This window comes from Mauremys reevesii, linkage group 25 (assembly GCF_016161935.1).
Source record: "Mauremys reevesii isolate NIE-2019 linkage group 25, ASM1616193v1, whole genome shotgun sequence".
Lineage (NCBI taxonomy): Eukaryota > Metazoa > Chordata > Testudines > Geoemydidae > Mauremys > Mauremys reevesii.
The window spans coordinates 8,088,318-8,107,937 of record NC_052647.1 but is presented as its reverse complement, the minus strand read 5'-3'; the positions used below and the strand labels follow the sequence as shown (position 1 = coordinate 8,107,937).

General features: G+C 50.0%; 2 protein-coding genes across 14 annotated transcripts in view; one reads left to right on the top strand and one right to left on the bottom strand.

Moving 5' to 3' along the window:
* Window positions 1-19,620, top strand: part of LOC120391375 (adhesion G protein-coupled receptor E3-like) — a 326,462-nt gene that overhangs the window by 39,922 nt on the left and 266,920 nt on the right. For 7 of the 13 annotated variants that reach the window (XM_039515001.1, XM_039515005.1, XM_039515004.1 and 4 more), the window contains 13 exons: window positions 395-462; window positions 3,186-3,290; window positions 4,333-4,510; window positions 5,051-5,170; window positions 5,878-6,080; window positions 9,292-9,462; window positions 9,631-9,825; window positions 10,372-10,607; window positions 11,347-11,413; window positions 11,858-11,949; window positions 12,217-12,385; window positions 12,502-12,609; window positions 12,948-13,464. In XM_039515001.1, the coding sequence (XP_039370935.1) occupies window positions 395-462; window positions 3,186-3,290; window positions 4,333-4,510; window positions 5,051-5,170; window positions 5,878-6,080; window positions 9,292-9,462; window positions 9,631-9,825; window positions 10,372-10,607; window positions 11,347-11,413; window positions 11,858-11,949; window positions 12,217-12,385; window positions 12,502-12,609; window positions 12,948-12,995 (1,760 nt within the window). In that variant the 3' untranslated portion in view covers window positions 12,996-13,464. Of the gene's footprint in view, window positions 1-394; window positions 463-3,185; window positions 3,291-4,332; window positions 4,511-5,050; window positions 5,171-5,877; window positions 6,081-9,291; window positions 9,463-9,630; window positions 9,826-10,371; window positions 10,608-11,346; window positions 11,414-11,857; window positions 11,950-12,216; window positions 12,386-12,501; window positions 12,610-12,947; window positions 13,465-19,620 lie in introns of those variants that run through there. The other 6 variants (XM_039515007.1, XM_039515010.1, XM_039515009.1 and 3 more) reach the window with 4 other exon arrangements.
* LOC120391415 (A.superbus venom factor 1-like) overlaps window positions 1-19,620 on the bottom strand; it is a 176,260-nt gene that overhangs the window by 40,107 nt on the left and 116,533 nt on the right. The gene's annotated exons all lie outside the window — the stretch shown is intronic.

Below are 19,620 nucleotides of genomic sequence, written 5' to 3'. Positions count from 1 at the left end.
CCCCTCTCCAGGCCTGCTGCTTCAGGTATGGAGCTGGGGGGACAGAGAGAGCCCAGTGCAACAACAACGACGGGAGTTACCAGTCTGCCTGTCCAGCCGCCCAAATCCCGTCCACTGGGAGCTGGGTCCAGAACCAAACCACAGGAGCAGCAGGGACAGGCAAAGTGGAGTGTAAATGGAGGAGAGAGAGAGTGAGACGGGGAGGAAGGGAGGGAGATGGGAGTTTTGTAGCAGCCACATGTTAAACTATTGGCAGGGCAGGACTGGCATGTGGACAGAGAGCAGCCATCGGGGCTGGGAAGAGAAGGGTTTTTTCCCCTAGGCAGGAGTGAGTTAATATGAAAATCTGATGTGAAAACTCTAACGACTGCTCCTCTCTTCCCATCGCTCCAAGTCCCCAGCATTAACTCCAGTGTTCAGTTCGTGGCCATCAAAGAGACGTTCAGGAATTTCTCTCTGCAGGTACGTTTGACCCCATTGTTCATTTCTTGGGGATTTTGCTCTGTGTTTTTTACCACCGATATGGAAATTCCCAGACAAAAGCCTTTGCTGTTGCTATTACGGTGACCCGTGTAAACCCCAATCCAAGATCAGAGCAATACTGTGTTTGTTCCTTTCATCCCTGGGACTCGATCCTCCTCATCCTTCTAGGCTAGTCCCATCTACATGCGATCAGCTATTCAAGTCCTTCTCCATTCCAGTTTGTCTTGAAGCAGTTCCTTAGAAACTCCACAGCTCATCACATCCTTTTGTATGACAGCCTGAGCCACCCATCTAGTCTGGAGTCTCCCAATCCTCTTATCTTCTGCATCTAAGTTTAGCACCTTGTTTCCTGTTTGTTCTTCTGACCTTCTTGTCACACGCCCACACCATCTGAGCGTGGAGGATCCCTCTGCTTCTCTATCATTGGTCCTACTTTCACTTGCCCTAATTCCCTCATGTCGAACATGGCCCGTCCTTGTAACTCCAAGCATCCATTTTAACATTTTCACTTCCTCTGTCTTCATGAATAGCTCCTGGCTCTTCCTCAGTCCCCGGATTTTGGAACCATACAAAAGTGCAGGCCTGATGACCATCTTCTAGATCTTACTTTTCTATTTGACAGGCGTTCTCCTTTCGCAGAGAACTCCCTCACTTCTCTCCCTTTACTCCATGACTTTCCCAGTCTGCTTATACGTTTTTTGTTGAGTTCAGTGATGACAGGAATAAGTATTATCTAGACCATCCCTGACAGGTGTTTGTCCAACTTGCTCTTAAAAATCTCCAGTGATGGAGATTCCACAATCTCCCTAGGCAATTTATTCTAGTTCTTAATTATCCTGACAAGAAACTTTTTCTAGTGTCCAATTTAAACTGTCCTTGCTGCAATTTAAGCCCATTGCTTCTTGTCCTATCGTCAGAGGTTAAGGAGAACAATTCTTCTCCCTCCTCCTTGTAACAACCCTTCATCTATTTGAAAACTGTTATCATGTCCCTTCTCAATCTTCTTTTTTCCAGACTAAACAAATGCAATTTTTTCAATCTTCCCTCATAGGTCGTGTTTTCTAAACAAACACAATTTTTTCAATCTTCCCTCATAGGTCGTGTTTTCTAGACCATTCATCACTTTTCTCACTCTTCTCTGGACTTTCTACAACTTGTCCACGTCCTTCATGAAATGTGGTGCCAGAACTGGACACAATACTCCAATTGAGGCCTAATGAGAACAGAGTAGAGCGTTAGAATTACTTCTCATGTCTTGCTTACAACACTCCTGCTAATACATCCCAGAATGAAATTCGCTTTTTTTTGGAACAGCTTTACATGGTTGACTCATATTTAGCTTGTGGTCCACTATGACCCATAGATCCCTTTCCACAGTGCTCCTTCCTAGGCAGTCATTTCCCATTTGGAATGTGTGTAACTGAATGTTCCTTCCTAAATGGAGAACTTTGCATTTGTCCTTGTTGAATTTCATCCTATTTACTTCAGACCACTTCTCCACTTTGTCCAGATCATTTTGAATTTTAATCCTATTCTCCAAAGCACTTACAACCCCTCCCAGATTGGTATTATTCACAAACTTTATAAGTGTTCTCTGTGTGCCATTCTCTAAATCATTGATGAAGATACTGAACAGAGCCAGACCCAGAACTGATCCTTGCAGGACCCCACTGGATACGCCCTTCCAGCTTGACTGTGAACCACTGATAACTACTCTCTGGGAATGGTTTTCCAACTAGTTATTCACCCACCTTAGAGTGGCTCCATATAGGTTGTATTTCCCTTGTTTGTTTATGCGGTTATGTGAGACAGTGTCACAAGCCTTACTAAGGTCAATATATACCATGTCTACTACTTCTCAGCTATCCACGAGGCTTGTTACCTTACCAAAGAAAGCTGTTGATTTGATGGGATTTGTTCTTGACAAATCCATGCTGACTGTTTTTTATCACCTTGTCAAGTATCACAGGGGTAGCGGTGTTAGTGTGGATCTGTAAAAAGCGACAAAGGGTCCTGTGGCACCTTACAGACATATTGGAACATAAGCTTTCGTGGGTGAATACTCACTTCGTCAGATGCATGTGTCATATTGACCTTAGAAAGGCTTTTGACACTGTTTCACATAACCTCATAAACAAACTTATCAACTTATTATTTTCTAGGGGGTTTCAAATTGATATTGAACCTTCTAAAACTTCTGTAGCTTTGCTAGTGGCTGGTCCGCAGACTTACACACCCATTGTCTTCCTGCAGGAGAGCACTGAATCTACAGACCATGTACTGTGAGTTCTTCTGCTGATTTTCATGCTGTTTCTTTCAATATGCACCTCCATGTCTACCTGCATCTTCTTTCACTTCCTCTTTTCTCTCCCCCACGAGCACTACATCAGCTGCAAAACTCACGTGCCAAGGGGCCACTCTCTGGCTGCTTTCTGTCAATGCATCCAGCACGCGTGTGAATAAAAAGGGGCTTTGTCCCAAGCCTTGATGTATTCCAGCTGTTACTAGAAACTGTTCCCTTTCTCCACATGAACCTCTCGCTGTGGCAACAGCGCCATCGTACATGTCTTGGACACGTCTGGTATAAAAGCTTTATTCACTCAATGAGGGGTGTCAGGATCAGGCCCTGCATAAGGCAAACACCAATGTTGGTCGCCCTTCAGCGCCTGCAGAACTCACCCTCTGCCCGGGTCTCTCTGCAGGGAAAGCGGAGCGGTGAAAGCAGCAATTTTTCCTCTTTCTTTAATTTGACCTTCGACAGTTTGATGTCCATGTTTGGAGACGGGAATGCGACGTTATCACTGGAGGTGAGAGGCTCCGCCCCTTGAATGTGCCCTGCAGGCTAGTGCCCCTGTGTGTGCCCCAGAGCCCTGTGTGCTGCTGTGCCAGGTTAGGAATCTCACTGGGGTGGGGGGGGGAAGGAGACATGTAGATACTCCTCAGAAAAGATCTGTGCCCTCCTCTGCTGTGGGGAGGGGGGGTGCACCCTCAAGTGGTGTTTGTGTCCGTGTGCACATGTGCTCTAGTGGTGTGAGTGCATGTTGGTGTTTGTCCACCCACATGCCCCCTCTAGTGTTCAGAACTGTTTTTGTTCATCAGAGGTGCCATACAAGGAGTCGGCAACCTTTCAGAAGTGCTGTGCCAAGTCTTCATTTATTTACTTTAATTTTAAGTTTCACGTGCCAGTAACACATTTTAATGTTTTTTAGAAGGTCTCATTCTATAAATCTATAATATATAACTAAACTATTGCTGTATGTAAAGTAAATAAGGTTTTTAAAATGTTTAAGAAGCTTATTTAAAATTAAATTAAAATGCAGAGCCGCCTGGACCAGTGGCCTGGAGCAGAGCAGTGTGAGTGCCACTGAAAATCAGCTTGTGTGCCGCCTTCAGCACGCATGCCATAGGTTGCCTACCCCTGTGCTATACTGCTAACAGTTAATGGGGATTCTCCTTCAGTTCATCTGTCAGTGACCTGGGTTTTTCAGGCAGCAGGATCTGGGCTCTATCCCTGCCCTGCCAGACATTTCTGAGCAGCTGCCGGATGCAGCGTAGAGACAGCTTAGGAAGCTGTGGGCTTGTGACAATGTTGTTCCCTGGCATCTGTAATGGAGGGATGGGGGAGCAGGAGCAAACAAGGAAAGACAAAGTGTTCTAGCCCCATTTGACTTCAGGTGCCAGTGGGGCCCTCAGTGGACCCCCTTTGTAACGAGCTCCCCCTCTGAGAGTACTTCTGCCCCCTCAACTGGGAGAGGCTGGGATGCCGATGCCCCCTGGGAACACACAGCGGACGTGGCACCTGAACCCCCAGACTCCTTGCTCCCAGGGCTTTTCCTTTCCTGTCCCCAGAACGCGACTCTCCCTTTCAACTCGGTCCTGAACAGCACCTCCCTCTTGGAGGGTGGAGGCAAGGACGAGGTTGTGTCGGCTGTAACGTTCGTCCTGCAGACAGTGGAACTGTCCACGCTGGCCACTGCTCTCCGGTCTCCAGAGAGGACAACACAGAACGTGACGACAGAGTCTCTAGGTGAGGGGGGACGTGTGGCTCTCAGCGCCACCTGCTGGCTGCCGTGAGATACGGGGTTACACACTGTGCCCCAAATCCACTGGAAGTTAGAGCCTAAATACCATTGTGATGTGAGCCTGTGTTCAGTACAGACACAGAACAGCACGGCCCCTGTACCGGGAAATATAACCCAGCCCTGCCAGTGTCCCCAGGAGCAACAGCAGTGCCCGAGAAGGGTTTACATGTAATATTTGGCATTTCACCACTAGGGGCTGCCACGCTGAGCCAGGCGCCTTCCCCCACCCCCACTACTCCCCCTGCTGGGGATGCAGCATCCCCAGGGAGCCAGAGCCAGAATGGGGGGAGGAGATATGGGGGGTGGTCATTGCAACTTGGAGGGGGGGGCTCCAAACTTCCCCCTCCCGCGGTGCGGAAGAGCCCTGAAGCCCCCCGGCTCCAAGTGGAGTGGGAGGGGGTGGATCTGGCCCAGAATGGACAGATTCCCAGGGAAGTGGTTTCACAGCGAGGGGCTCTGTCATTCCTCACCCCCACCCCCCACAGCTATCCAGACGCAGCTCGTCACAGGGAACTGCAGCCAGCACAGCAAGGTCTTCACACTGCGCGCTCACGAGGAGACGATGGACGTGAGCTGTGATACAATCACCGAGGCAGCCACACAAGGTACCATCCTGGGGATGGAGACACCCAGGGACCAAACCATGGCACAGAGCGGTTCCAGGGCACCGAATCCCAGTCTGGGTTCCCCCCTTCCTCCCTCCCTCCCCATGGATCCCCAGGCCGTGCCCTGGCCTCTGTCTCTAGCCCTGGAGTGCTCCTTGCTGGCTGAGCCAGTGGTTCTCAGGCTGTGGCCATGGAGCTGACACCTTCGTTCCTGCCTGTCCCACAGCTTGAGCCCCCAGCAGTGAGGAGTTGGGGGCACAGAGGAGAGACGGCTCATGAGAGGGTCTCTGGTATGAAGTGGGCCCAGAGAATGGAAAGGGCAGAGACGCCCTAGTCTAGCTAGACCCCCAAACAGAGATGTGGGGGACCAGCGTAATGTGGACCCTCAGCTGCCATATTCAGGACCCCGAATCCTCCAGCACCAGGGGAAGCTCATCCCCGGCCAGCTCCTCTCCTGGTCTCGCTGAGAAAACCTGAATCTTCATCTCTGCATCCTGCAGCTGGACGTTTCCAGCAGGACGCATTGCTGGGGGCTCCGAGGGAGGAGGTAGCACGGTTCAGTGGCTAAACCTTAAGAGTCGTGGCCAGGATCCTGGGTTCCATTCCCAGATCTGCCACAGATTCGCTGTGACCCCTGAGCACCTTGCAGGGTCATTCTTTGCAATAGTGTCCCAATCTCCCTAACGAGGGATCATCTCCTCTCCCAGCTGGTGTGGGGGCTGCTGCTTTTATTTCCTACTCCACCCTGGACTCCATCATGAGTGTGAGACGTCTCAGCGAGGGAAATCAACGGGTTGGTGGGAAGCTGGAGAAGAGTCACCTCAACTCCAGGGTCGTGACTGGGGCCCTTGGAGACGGGAGACCCATTAACATATCCAGACCCGCAAACTTCACCCTGCGCCATAAACAGGTGCGTGGAGGGAGATCCCCTCTCTTTGCTCTGTATCTGGACTATCAGAGTTGCATATAGAAGGCACAATCTCCTGCCAGGCATTTGGACCGTGCTGCCTTTCTGGCTCCTGATGGTCCTGAGAAGAGGAGGCCTCCTTATTCCTGACGCCTTGGGGCTGTGTTACTGGAGGAGGTTACCGGGGGTCGTGCCATGACACATAGGCATGCAAAGTGCTCTAGGGTAACAGCTCCGCCTAGCTCACCCATGAGCCGGAATATCTGGAAGCCGCTTTCTGTAGATAGTGGGGTTCAGGGAATCAGCATCAAACATAAGAACGGCCATACTGGGTCAGACCAAAGGTCAATCAAGCCCAGTATCCTGTCCTCTGACAGTGGCCAATGGCAGCTGCACCAAAGGGAATGAACAGACAGGTTATTATCAAGTGATCCATGCCCTGTCTCCCAATCCCAGCTTCTGGCAAAAAGAGGCTAGGGACACCATTCCTGCCCATCCTGGCTAATAGCCATTGATGGGCCTATCTACCTTCCTTTTGAACCCTGATATAGTCTTGACCTTTGCAACACCCTCTGGCAAGGAGTTCCAGAGGTTAACAGTGTGTTGCATGAAAAAATACTTGCTTGTGTTTGTTTTAAACCTTCTACCTATTCATTTCATTTGGTGGCTCCTTGTTCTTGTATTATGAGAAGGAGTAAATAACATTTCCTTGTTTACTTTTACTATACCACTCATGATTTTATAGACCTCTATCATATCCCTCCTTAGTTGCCTCTTTTCCAAGCTGAAAAGTCCCAGTCTTATTAATCTCTCCTCATACGGAAGCCATTCTATACCCTTAATCATTTTTGTTGCCCTTTTCTGAACCTTTTCCAATTACAATATATCTTTTTCGAGATGGGGTGACCATATCTGCATTCAATGTTCAGGATGTGGGTGTACCATGGATTTATACAGAGGCAATATGATTTTTTCTGTCTTTATTATCAATCCCTTTCTTGATGATTCCCAACATTCCGTTCGCTTTTTTGACTGCCACTGCACGTTGAGTGGATGATTTCAGAGAACTATCCACATTGACTCCAAGATCTCTTTCTTGAGTAGTAACAGCTAATTTAGACCCAATCATTTTATATGTATAGTTAGGATTATGTTTTCCAATGTGCATTACTTTGCATTTATCAATATTAAATTTCATCTGCCATTTTGTTGCCCAGTCACCCAGTTTTGTAGTTCTTCGCAGTCTGCCTAGGACTTAACTATCTTGAGTAGTTTTGTATCATCTGCAAATTTTGCCCCCTCACTGTTTACCCCTTTTTCCAGATCATTTATGAATATGTTAAATAGGACTGGGCCCAGTACAGATCCCTCGGGGACACCACTATTTATCTCTCTCCATTCTGAAAACTGACCGTTTATACCTACCCTTTGTTGTCTATCATTTAAACAGTTACCAATCCATGAGAAGACCTTCCCTCTTCTCCCATGACTGCTTATTTTGCTTAAGAGCTTTTGCTGAGGGACCTTATCAAAGGCTTTCTGAAAATCTACATACACTATATCCACTGGATCTCCTTTGTCCGTATGCTTGTTGACCCCCTCAAAGAATTCTAGTAGATTGGTGAAGCATGATTTCCCTTTACAAAAACCATGTTGACTATTTCCCAACAAATTATGTTATCTACGGGTCTGACAATTTTGTTCTTTGTGATAGTTTCAACCAATTTTCCCAGCACTGAAGTGAAGCTTACTGGCCCGTAGTTGCCAGGGTCACCTCTGGAGCCATTTTTAAAAATTGGCATCACATTAGCTATCCTCCAGTCATTTGGTACAGAAACTGATTTAATTGATAGGTTACAGATGACAGTTAATAGTCCTGCAATTTCACATTTGAGTTCCTTCAGAACTCTTGGGTGAAGACCATCAGGTCCTGGAGACTTATTACTGTTTAGTTTATCGATTTGTTCCAAAACCTCCTCTAATGACACCTCAATTTGGCACAGCTCCGCAGATCTTTCACCCAAAAAGAATGGCTCAGGTTTGGGAATCTCCCTCACATCCTCAACAGTGAAAACTGATTCAAAGAATTCATTTAGTTTCTCCGCAATGGCCTTATCATCTCTGAGTGCTCCTTTAGCATCTCGATCGTCCCGTAGCTCCACTGGCTATTTAACAGGATTTCTGCTTCTGATGTATTTAAAACATTTTTTGCTCTTACTTTTGGAGTCTTGGGCCTGGTGTTCTTCAAATTCTTTTTTGGTCTTTCTAATTATATTTTTACTCTTCATTTGACAGAGTTTATGCTCTTTTCTATTTTCCTCATTAGGATTTATCTTCCACTATTTAAAGGATGCCTTTTTGCCTCTTACTGCTTATTTTACTTTGTTGTTTAACCACGGTGGCTCTTTTTTGGTTCTCTTACTATGTTTTTTAAATTGGGGCATACATTTCAGTTGAGCGTCTATTATGGTGTCTTTAAAACGTTTCCACAAAACTTGCAGGGTTTTTACTTTTGGTACTGTACCTTTTAATTTCTGTTTCACTAACCTCTTCATTTTTGTGTAGTTCCCCCTTTCTGAAATTAAATGCTATGGTGTTCGGCCGCTGTGGATTTTTCCCCAATACAGGGATGCTAAATTTTATTATATTATGGTCACTATTACCAAGTGGTCCAGTTATATTCACCTCTTCGACCTGATCCTGTGTTCCACTTAGGACTAAATTAAGAATTGCCTCTCGTCTTGTGGGTTCCAGGACCAGCTGCTCCAAGAAGCAGTCATTTAAGGTGTCAAGAAACTTTATCTCAGCATCCCTTCCTGAGGTGATATGTATCCAGTCAATATGGGGATATGGTAATGAACCACTTTGTTACGGTAATGGGAAGTGGTTAGGGTGCATATGGGTATGTGTGCACACAGCATTGCCCTCTGCTGGATGCAGTCAGAACTGCTCAGCCATGTGCCACATTCCTTATAGTGCTAACTTCTAGGAAGGATTTATTTCCCTTTTGCTCCGATAGCAGGGCCTGGACTTCTGCAGCAGCAGGATCTGTGTTCTCTCTCTGCTGTCACCAGGATGGCCCCAGTGGGCACTGGGGGCTACCTGGGGAGAGCCGTGGAGCTGTAGGTGGCCTCGAGTTTGCTGTAGACATGGGATACCAGAAATGATGTTCTGTGGTCCCGTGAGGATGAGGATGATTCTGTTGTGTTTCCAGGCCAAAAAAGAGGAGGAAGTGACTCTCTGCGTCTACTGGAAAGTGGTGGCCAAGAGCGGCAGCTGGTCTCCGGACGGCTGCACCGCCGTGCACATGAACAGCACTCACACCACCTGCAGCTGTGACCATCTCTCCAGCTTCGCCGTCCTAATGGCTCCCACCGCAGTGACGGTATCTCACCGTGAGACTCGGGTCACAGGGCTGGACCCTGAGCTCCACACCCAGCCGTGGGCAAAGCTCTCCCTGGAGCGACTGGAGGCTTTGCTGGGGAAAAGGCTGAGTGGGAGCCGAGGGGGCTGGGCTGGGGTCACTGGTGATTCTCCCTTTGCTGTGTTACAGGAGAGCTACCCACTGACCATCATCACCTACGTGGGACTGACCCTCTCCCTGCTGTGCCTCTTCCTGGCCATCCTCACCTTCCTCCTGTGCCGCTCCATCCGCAACGTCAGCACCTCCCTCCACCTGCAGCTCTGCCTCTGCCTCTTCCTGGCCGACCTGCTCTTCCTCACTGTGGTGACCCAAACCGGCAGTCAGGTACGGCCTGATTTTTCCCCTGCTCTGTGCCTCCACTCGTAGCAGGGCTGGGGTGTGTGACTTTGAACCCCTTTGTGCTCCCTGGATTCTGGGCTGTGCAGAACATGGGGGGATTCCCGGGGGGTGGGGGGGTGTTTCCGCCCCGTTAGGCCCCTTCACACTGGGCACAGTGCTCTGAGTGTCCCCAACCCCTGGAGTTCAGCCAGTTCTATCCCTATGTCACAGTCTCCCTGTGCCTCGATTCCTCTCCTACGTGACTTGCCCAAGGTCACCCAGGGACTCTGTGGCAAGGCTGGGAACAGAACCTGGATCCCCTGAACCCTGCTCTCCTGTGCTAACCACTAATCTCTGCTCCCTTCCTGCATCAGCAATGTGCACCCGCAGGACCCTCCATAGACCAAGGAACCTGCCGTCTCTGAGTCACGGAGTGCTATACCTGGAGAGCTGTGCTAGCAGGAATCCCGGTGTGACCCCCCGGCAGGTCTCCCCCATACTCAGCATTTCCCTTCCCTACCGCAGTGTCCCTGGGCTCTCTGTCTCCCCCAGGTGGCGTGTGCTGTCATTGCTGGCCTCCTGCACTACCTCTTCCTGGCCTGCTTCACCTGGATGTTCCTGGAGGGGCTGCACCTCTTCCTCACTGTCTGGAACCTGCAGGTCGTGAATGACACCAGCGCCAGCCGGTTCAAGAAGAGATTCATGTACCCGTTCGGCTACGGATTCCCAGCCCTGGTGGTGGCTATTTCTGCAGCGGTGAATCCTGATGGCTATGGAACTTCCACACAGTACGTGCAGCGCCCATCCCAAAGGGGAGCTGGGATGTGGCTTCCATGTGCTTGTCTTGCTCACCCCAGGTCTGACTTGAACCTAGATTTCCCGGCTCGCCCTGCCTGGGAGCTGAATGTCCCCCTGGGACCCTTCCCATCCCCAGGGACACTAAGCCGCCCCGAGCGCTGCAATGGAGTTTCCCCCTGTCAGACATCTACACTCCTCACCCCACTGATGATGCGGAAGAACAAGCCAGAAAGATCCCAGCTTGACTCCCAGGCTGGGTTTGTGGGGCTGGTGGGTAGGAAACAAATGCACCTTCTTCCTGTGTGCAAATCCCTGCGGATCCCCTCTCTAAAGTGAGCGACGCCACTAAAACAGGGCGTGGCGTGTTCTAGGCACCCCAGGCGAGATCCTCAGCTGGTGTAAATCAGGGCACCTCCACTTCCTTCAGTGCAGCTTGGCCAATGTCCCTCCGCTGCATGTCTGGCCCTCCATCAATACTGCGCCCACCCACCAGAAAGGGTCATGTGAGGAGGTGGAAGAGGAAGTGATGGCTGAAAGCAGGAGATGCTGAGGGACATGGGAAGGGCTGTTTGCCTGGTGCCCGCAAGAGAGTCGGCCATGTCACAGGCAGGCTGAGATCCATCTCGCTTTTGAGACCCAGCTGCCCTGTGACACCCCCTCTCTGCCCCCAGGACTGAAAACGGGCAGTAATCCCATTAAAGTCACCTTCTTCTTCCTCCCTCCCTGTAGCTGCTGGCTCACCCTGGAGAGAGGCTTTCGTTGGAGCTTCCTGGGTCCAGTCTGTGCCATAATCCTGGTAGGTACCTCACAGAACCACAGGGCCCCATTCTCCTCTCACCTCTGCGACCCCATTGATTTCAGTGAAACAGGGAGGGGAATGTGGCCCATAAAACACAAGGAAAGACCCAATTAGGTCCCACCTGGCTCATCTGCTGTGGTCAGTCCCGGGATTAGTCCCTGTGCTGTATCCCCAGGCCTACAGCCGTTACTTGGTCCCAGGGACGTCAGCAGGAGTTTTGCCAAGTGAAGACAGAAGCGTTTGGTCTAGTCGAGTTAATGACCCAAGGAACGAGGAAGGGAGAGGGCTCCACTCTGCAGTGTTTTTTGTAGGGGGGGAAACAAATGTCCCTACATATTCCCCTGGGGAAGTTGGGGGGTGGGGAATTGTTCTCTGCCTCAGCTGGAGTCACCAGTCCCAGATGGGATGTTTTACAGGAAATATTTCCCACTCTTCCCATAGATAAATATAACGTTCTTTGCCCTGACCCTGTGGATCCTGAGAAACACACTCTTCTCCCTCAATGCAGATGTGTCCACTGTCAAAGACCACAGGTGAGAAGGCAACAAAACAATCCTGGAGGGTCAGATGCCTTGGTTTGGAAGGTCCTTGGCACAGAAGGGAGTGAGGGATTGCAGGAGGGGAACAGCATATCTAGGATCCATGGGAATGAATTCCCAGTTTGTTTGCATTGAGAGTAACCCTGTCCCACATAGGAAAGCAGGGGACAGTAGCTCCACCCCACCCTGTTCAGATCCTCCTGACCCAATTGCTCTCCATAGGGTTATTGTAACGGGATCTCTCCATCTGCCTTTATCCAGGTTACTGACCTTTAAAGCCATCACCCAGCTCTTCATTCTGGTCTGCACATGGAGCCTTGGTCTCCTCCAAGTCGGCCCAGCAGCTACGGCCATGGCGTATTTATTCACCATCATCAACAGCCTGCAGGGAGCCTTCATCTTCCTGGTGCACTGTCTCCTCAATTGCCAGGTAATGCCCACAGCCCGTCAGTGCCCACCCAGCACCTTCACCGGCCTCACGGTGGCCATGTCTGATCTTCTCAGTGTTAGTTACATAGTGCAGTGACTGTGTCCCTCACTCTCCAGGTGAGAGAGGAGTACAGGAGATGGATCAAGGGATTCCGAACATCCAGCACGAAATCTCAGACATATGATCTGTCCATGTCTGCTGTCCCCACCACCAGCACCAAGACGGTAAGAGGTCCTCTGCTCTGTTCCAGTACCCGCCTGGGGAAACAGTCATCTCTAGCTGGGTCTCATTACCGCTGGAAAGGTGCAAAGCAGTTCCCTGTGCTGAGTTCCTAGACAGAGTAGGGTACCAGCTGGGAAAGTGATTACTAGTGTCAGTGAGAGTCGGTCACTATCGAGGGGTATCCTAGATGTCTGAGGCACCAGAACAGAATGTTCTGTCCTGGCACCTCCGCGTTCCCTTCCCTTGGCTCTTCTGGGAGCTCCAGGGGTCACTCACTGTGGACTAGGCCGGTATTGGCTCTTGCAGTGTCATGATTTGAATATATCATATTGTTCCCTAGGATTGTCAGTGCAGACGGATTATCCCCGATGAGCACTCAGCACCGTGAAGAATTGCCCTTGGCTCCATTATCTCTGTGGGTCAGGATCCAGGGGCTCTGTGCATCACCTCCCAGATTCAACACACTGGTTTGCACATTACACTCTTAGTGGCTTTGGAACCTACTGTCATTTTTCTGCTTTTCTTGCCAGGACTAACCTTTCTCCCAGGTGGAGGCGGCAGCAACCCAGTCCGGGTTCAATACCTAGGGGGTTCCAATACAAAACAGAACCAGCTGGAGCTCTCACCCAGTAATCTGGGAAAACTTCAGACCAGCCCAGGTGCCTCTGAGAAGCAATACGTCCCCTCTCAGAAGCACTGAGTCTCTGTATAACAAAGAGAACTTTTAATAAAAAGGAGAAAGGAATCTGGCATTAATCTGAGAAACCTCCCAGCCACTATTTGAAAGCTTGTGACCATGAGTAAGGCTAAGATATTTTTAGTAATAATCTCCGACAAGTCGCGGGAAATAAACAAAAATTCACGACTGCCTGTGACCAGTCCTGACTTTCACGAAAAAGATACTGACAAAACAGGGAGGCGGGTTCAGCTCAGAGCCACTGCTGCTGGCGCTCCGGGGTCCCCCACCACCATGGCAGTGAGTGGGAGCTTCGAGGGGCTCCATGCCACCTGTGAGAAGTGGAAGCTATATGGTCCCCCACTTCCCATGGGGGATGGGATGCTGTGGGGTACCCTCACCCCCCACGGCAGCTGAGAGCTCCCCGGAGTCCCCCCTCTTCCTGGCATGGCTGGGCAACTGCAGAGGGTCCTCCGTCAACCACCGTGGGGGAGTCGGGGATGCTTGGTGATGGAGACAGCCTTCTCCCTGCCGCCGCTGCACCCTACGTGGCCCCTTTCCAAGGTGTCAAGAAGATCAGCACCGCGGCTGAGCCCGTGGGAGAAGACAGGCCCCGGCAGTGGAGCCTTGCCAGGTAGGGCCCAGCGCAGGCATCTGGGAGCTCCCTGCCCACCTTGTCAGTTCTGGGGTGGGGATTATTGGGGGGAAGAGCTAATTGGAGGGGAAAGGCCTCCTGTCTGACATAATCATAGCCTTAGCCATGAACAAAATCCTACCCCAGAATATATTGGGCAGTGTCCTTTGCCTCAGTTTCTCCCCTTGCTGTGTGAAAGTCCAAGAAATTCTCCTTTAACCTCCCTTTGCCTTTTCCCTCCCCTGCACCCCACTCACAGTTGCTGCCCTTGGTCGGCAAAGGCCCAGAGTTCAGAGCATTCATGTGAATTAAACTCCTGCTGGAGGGATGGGAGGTGGGGAGATGCCGTCGAGAAATGCCTCGGCTGCTGCTGCCACCACCACGTAGACAACTGAGGTCTGGTCTGAGCTACAGACCTATATCCGTGTAACTGTCACTCAGGGGGGTGAAAAATCCATACACACCTGCCCCCTGTGTGACATAGTTATATGAACCTGACCCCCCTGTGTAGATACCCCTGTGACATTCCATACTGTACGTGCCCGGGAGGGCTGGACAGAGTGCTGAGTAGGGAGAGCTCAAGGAAAGCTTTGTGGGGCTGCAGGAGGGCAGGTGACAGGACGATGGGGGCAGTCCATGGAGACATACATGCAGCTAGGTAGATGGCTGTTGCCACTGGCTTAGCCGTCCGTCCTGCAGACGGGTTCAGATCTGGAAGATGGGTCGGGCCCTCCATGCTTCCCTGGGGGACACAGTTGTCCCAGTTTTCCTCTGCTGTTCCATTGGGAGCCCTGAGATTCGCAGGAAAGTGGAGGGGGGAACCAATTCTGAGACCGCCCCTTCTGCAAAGCTGGGAGGGGACCAGGATGACATCACTGCTGAAGCAACAAGCCGGCCTGTGCCCTGTGCGATGTAATTATATCCACCTGACCCTCTGTGTAGACACCGCTGTGTGGGCAGGAGAGCTCCCATCGACTCAGCTACCACCTCTCGGGGAGGTGGATTAACTACACTGATGGGAGAAGCTCTCTCCTGTCAGCTTAGATCATCTCCATTAAAGTGCCACAGCAGCGCAGTTGCCTCGGTGCAGCTGTACGGATGCAGCGTGTTAAGTGTAGACGTGCCCTGAGTCTCAGCGGCTAGACCTGGTTCACAGTGATTTCAGCGCCAGTGACCACTGAACAAACCAAACACTCTCCAGTGTGTCTGATCAGCTCTGTCTTTACACAGTGGGGAGGGAGATGGTCAAATCACCTCTAGGACTCTTTAGGCAGAGCCCACGCCCCTGGATACAGACACCTGTCCACACCCTCTTTCTCTCACTCTCTGGGGATTTGGCATCCCTACTCCCCTGCTTAGCGAGTGAGGGTCAATCAGGGCAGGTGAAGCACCCTTCTGCTGCCCTTTCCTCACACAATCAGGGTGACAACCTGCCATTCCCCTGCACTCCCTGCTAAAGTGATTTGTAACCCAACACCTGCCAAAAGGGGGCACTTTGGCACAGCAGCTCCCTCTGCTGAGTTCCTAGGCACAGTAGGGTGCTGAGGCAAACACAGTCTGCTCCTGGAGTCTGTTCCCCCAGCACATCACTCCACCTCAGAGGGGAGCTCAGTCCAACCCACCTACACAGCAATGAAGAACGTGGAGGGAAAGCGGAGCCTTGTGTGTCTGAAACACCTCCCTGCTCCCGCCCAGCTCCAGACACTGCAGCCTTTGCATGGGAGAGGAAGCTGCTGGTTCATTACAAACAGCTGATTGCTGCTCCTCGAGGTGGGGGAAGGGAACAGGCTTGGTCTTTCCTGGGTGTGGGAACCCTGTTGGAACCACCCCCAGCAGCTGGAATATTCCATAGAAAAATCAGGCATAACCCCATTGAATTCAGTAGAGTTACTCCTGCCCTGCACCCGGGTAACTGAGAGCAGTAGCTGGCCCACCTCAGCCCCACACTGGTATCCCGCAGCTCTGACTCGTCTCCCAAAGCCCAGGGAAGTGGCCAGTCTCCAATCTTAAGGGTGGATGCTCAGGGGAAGGAATAACCAACGTCCTAGTCAGGAACCCAGAGGGGGATCGTCCCTAGGACATTACAAGGCCTTATGGTTGAGGAGATACCAAGAGCCTTTCACCTCCAGAGCAGCAGCTGACCCCTTGTTGAGGAGAGGGGCCGGACCAGCCTGTGTTGGACCTGCACCCTAGGACTACCTACCTCTTCTGTAGCTCATTTCCTCAGAAGGTCTCAATGTCCTTTACAAAGGAGGCCATTATCCGTATCCCCATGTTACATAAAGTTCCTGGGAAGCAAGTGGCAAGTTTTGGAATTGAAGGACCGGGAAGAACAGTCCCTGGGGATTGTTAGATGGTGTTGGCAGACTCTCCACACCCGAGTCTGGTGACATGGAGCTGAGCTGCCTCCACACTACAAAACATTTGGGCTCTGACTTGCATTACAGTTGGACTTTGGCTCCAATCCACCGCCTAGCAGGCTCTGCAAATCTCATTAAAACTAACTTCTGTGTGGACATCGCTTCTCTCCGCCCAGTGAGAACCCTGTATAATCATTTGTAATTAATTATTTTGCAGGGTTTCTGAGCCTAATAAGCAAAGTGACTCTGCCAGCGCTGTGCATAATAAACCCTGCTGCTTGACTCTACACGGTATCCATTGCTGTTCCTTCAGCGACAGGGCATGGATCACTTGACAGATAACTGTTCTGTTCATTCCCTCTGGAGCACCTGGCAGTGGCCACTGTCGATAGACAGGATACTGGGCTAGATGGACCTTTGGTCTGACCCAGAATGGCCATTTTTATGTTTGTTTGTTCTTATGTTCTCTGCAGGTTAATGATTAGCATTGCACTCATACTGTAAATGGGCACCAGTTGTGAACCATCCAGTCCTTCACTCACACGTGACAAACTCAAGTGAGATAAATATCTCTCCCCCCATTCCAGTACCCGGTGTAAGTGGATTGCCCTAAACTCTGTCTGGCATCTGAGGAGTATTGTACCACTATCTTCTTACAGATCCCCATACGCCCTCTCTTGCCCTATCTGCCTAGCCCACAACAGTGGCAAACCAGTATGAACTAAACCAGTTGTGCACCCCACCCCGTAAGGACCCTTTGTAAATATCCAGATTAATTTTTCAATATGTAAAAATATTGTTCTTATAAATATGTCCTTGTTTGTATTTGTATGTATTCCAAATAAATAGAGGCCTACCCTTGTGCCAGGGCCGATTCCATCACAGTGGCTAAAAAATGTTAAAAAAAATTATTCCCCGGGTTGATCTACCCTTCTCTATCAACAGTAACCAAGGCACCCATTTCACAGACCGGATCATGCAACAGGTGTGCAAGGCCCTTAACGTCACCCAACACCAGGCACTAATAAAATGTGTCAGGCCTCTTTATACACAGGTAAAAAAGGCACTACTCAAGGATCCTAAGCAACCCTGCCATTCGCTGGAACCAGAAGTCTGGGTCTACATAAAGGTCCATCAGCGAAAGACCGCCCTGGTCTTGCTCTGGAAAGGCCCGTAGCAAGTCCTGTTAACTACCAACATCGCTGTAATGTGCCAAAAACTAACTGCCTGGACCCATGCTTCACACTGCTAAAAGGTTCCTCTGCCACGAGATGTCTCTCCAGTTAATAAGCAGGCTATCACTCCTTTTGGTGCTGCTGTTCCTTCTGGACAGCAGAAGAAAAGGACAAGGTGAAGCACTAGTAACTTCTCCCTTGTCTGCTAACAGAACTACTATGCATTTAAATTTTACTAAAAGACCCAAATCATTACAGGGCAATGTGCTAGTAACCTCTCCCCTGTATAATGCTAAACCATGACTGTTCCAAAAAAGAAGGAACACTCGCACTGTTAAAACCCCCAAGGTCCATTAATTCCTGACAACAAAGGAGATTAAACATTGGCCCTCTAAAAACTATAAATTCACACTACCCTTATCCAGCTTCCAAATCACCTCTGCATACCCTAATTTCTCAAAAGGTAAAGCCCTTAGGTTAGGACAGCAAAAGGCCTGCGTTTCCTCTCAAAAAAAGAGGAACATGGCCAAACACTTATGGAATGGCGCCAACAGCACAGCTGCAATTTGTAATATTTATAAAGCCCAACAATATATAAAAATTAGGACAATTAAAAAAGGCCACAGGTCTTATTATTAAAGCACAGTTAACGCAGGTGCAGGCTGACCTTGGTAAATTGCGTGTTATTTCTACCCTTAGTTCAATAACCCAAAAACTGCTAACAACTATGGTGCTAAATATCACTAAGGCTAAAAAGGCATTGCAGTGGAATCTGGCATGTTCAAAAATTCAGGATTTCCTGAATAACCAGCTAATGGCCATTCAAAGTAATCTTAAATATCAAACTTGGCCCACTGCCCTTACAGATGCTTCAGAAGTATCATCTAATCTATGGCCCTAAAAACATACTTAAAAATGTTCTGGGTAAAAGTGCAGACATTCACAATGCTCCTTCCGAGTATACGAACCCATTGGAAGGGTGTAGGCTCCCACATACCAAATCCTGCCGGGTCTGTGGGAAGGATGCATGTGGGATTAGGTAATTCACCAAAACATTTAAAAAATTAAACTACCAATATGCCTAACCAATTTATAGTCAATGCTCCTAAAATAACACCCAATATTTGAATAAAAATAGAAAGTCAAATAAACATTCTGGCCATTAAAACCCGCACAGCTTCAACGTGTATGTAAACTAACACCCAGGAAAGTTGTCACTGGTCATGTGTATCAGGGTGAGCACCCACTCTGGCCCTGAGGGATTAGAAAAGCCCTGTAGAGGGCTGGGGCTGGGCAAAGTAAAACCCTGGCTGATTGGGGGAAGTGGCTGCAGCTCGGGCCACACCCCAAACTAAGCAACTGGGGCTTATAAGAAGGCCAGGGAAGCCAGAGGGAGGAGTCTCTCTCTGACTGGAGAGGGAAACAGGCCTGGCTGCTAGGGAACTCACCCAGGGGACTTTGAGTGAGGCAGGGCTGGGGAAAGGCCTTAGGAGCTGGGAAACCCCAGGCTAGTAACTCCCCAGGCTACAGGGCCTAGTTCTAGGCCTCCTAGGTAGTGGGCTTGCAGGAGGGCAGCCAGAGGATGGGTAAAGGCAGCCTGTCCAAACCTCTTGTTGCCTGTGATGATTGGCTGATACACTGCAGTCTGCCCCAGGGTGTGGGGGCTAAACAGAGACTGGCAGTAGCCATGACTGAGGTGATGTGGGGATAGGGGGTGGGGAAAGCCAGTAAGACTGTGGGGTACTGCAGGAGGCAGAACCCTGGGATAAGGGCACTGGGATCCTGGGAGGGACATGGGGGCCAATGACAAGCGGATCACTGGCCTGCAGAGGGTGCTCCTGAGTCAAAGAGCTAATTCCCAAGGATGACCAGCAGGAGGCGCCGCAGGGGTGAGTCCATGCTGTGGTACATCATGATAACATCTGCTGGAAAGGAATGGAACAAGGAACTACCCTAGCAGAATACCTGCTTTTCCAAGCAAATAATAACTGTGTATATGTTAAGGGCACCACTTAAAAAAAACATACATTTCAACCTCACCTGTGCTGCAGGCAGTAATATTATTTATTGGCCTGCAAATAAAATTTTACAATCAGCACTTAAGTTCTAATACCTTTTAATTGAACAGCCTAATCGGTTCCAAAATTTGCTTTTACACCTACTAAAGG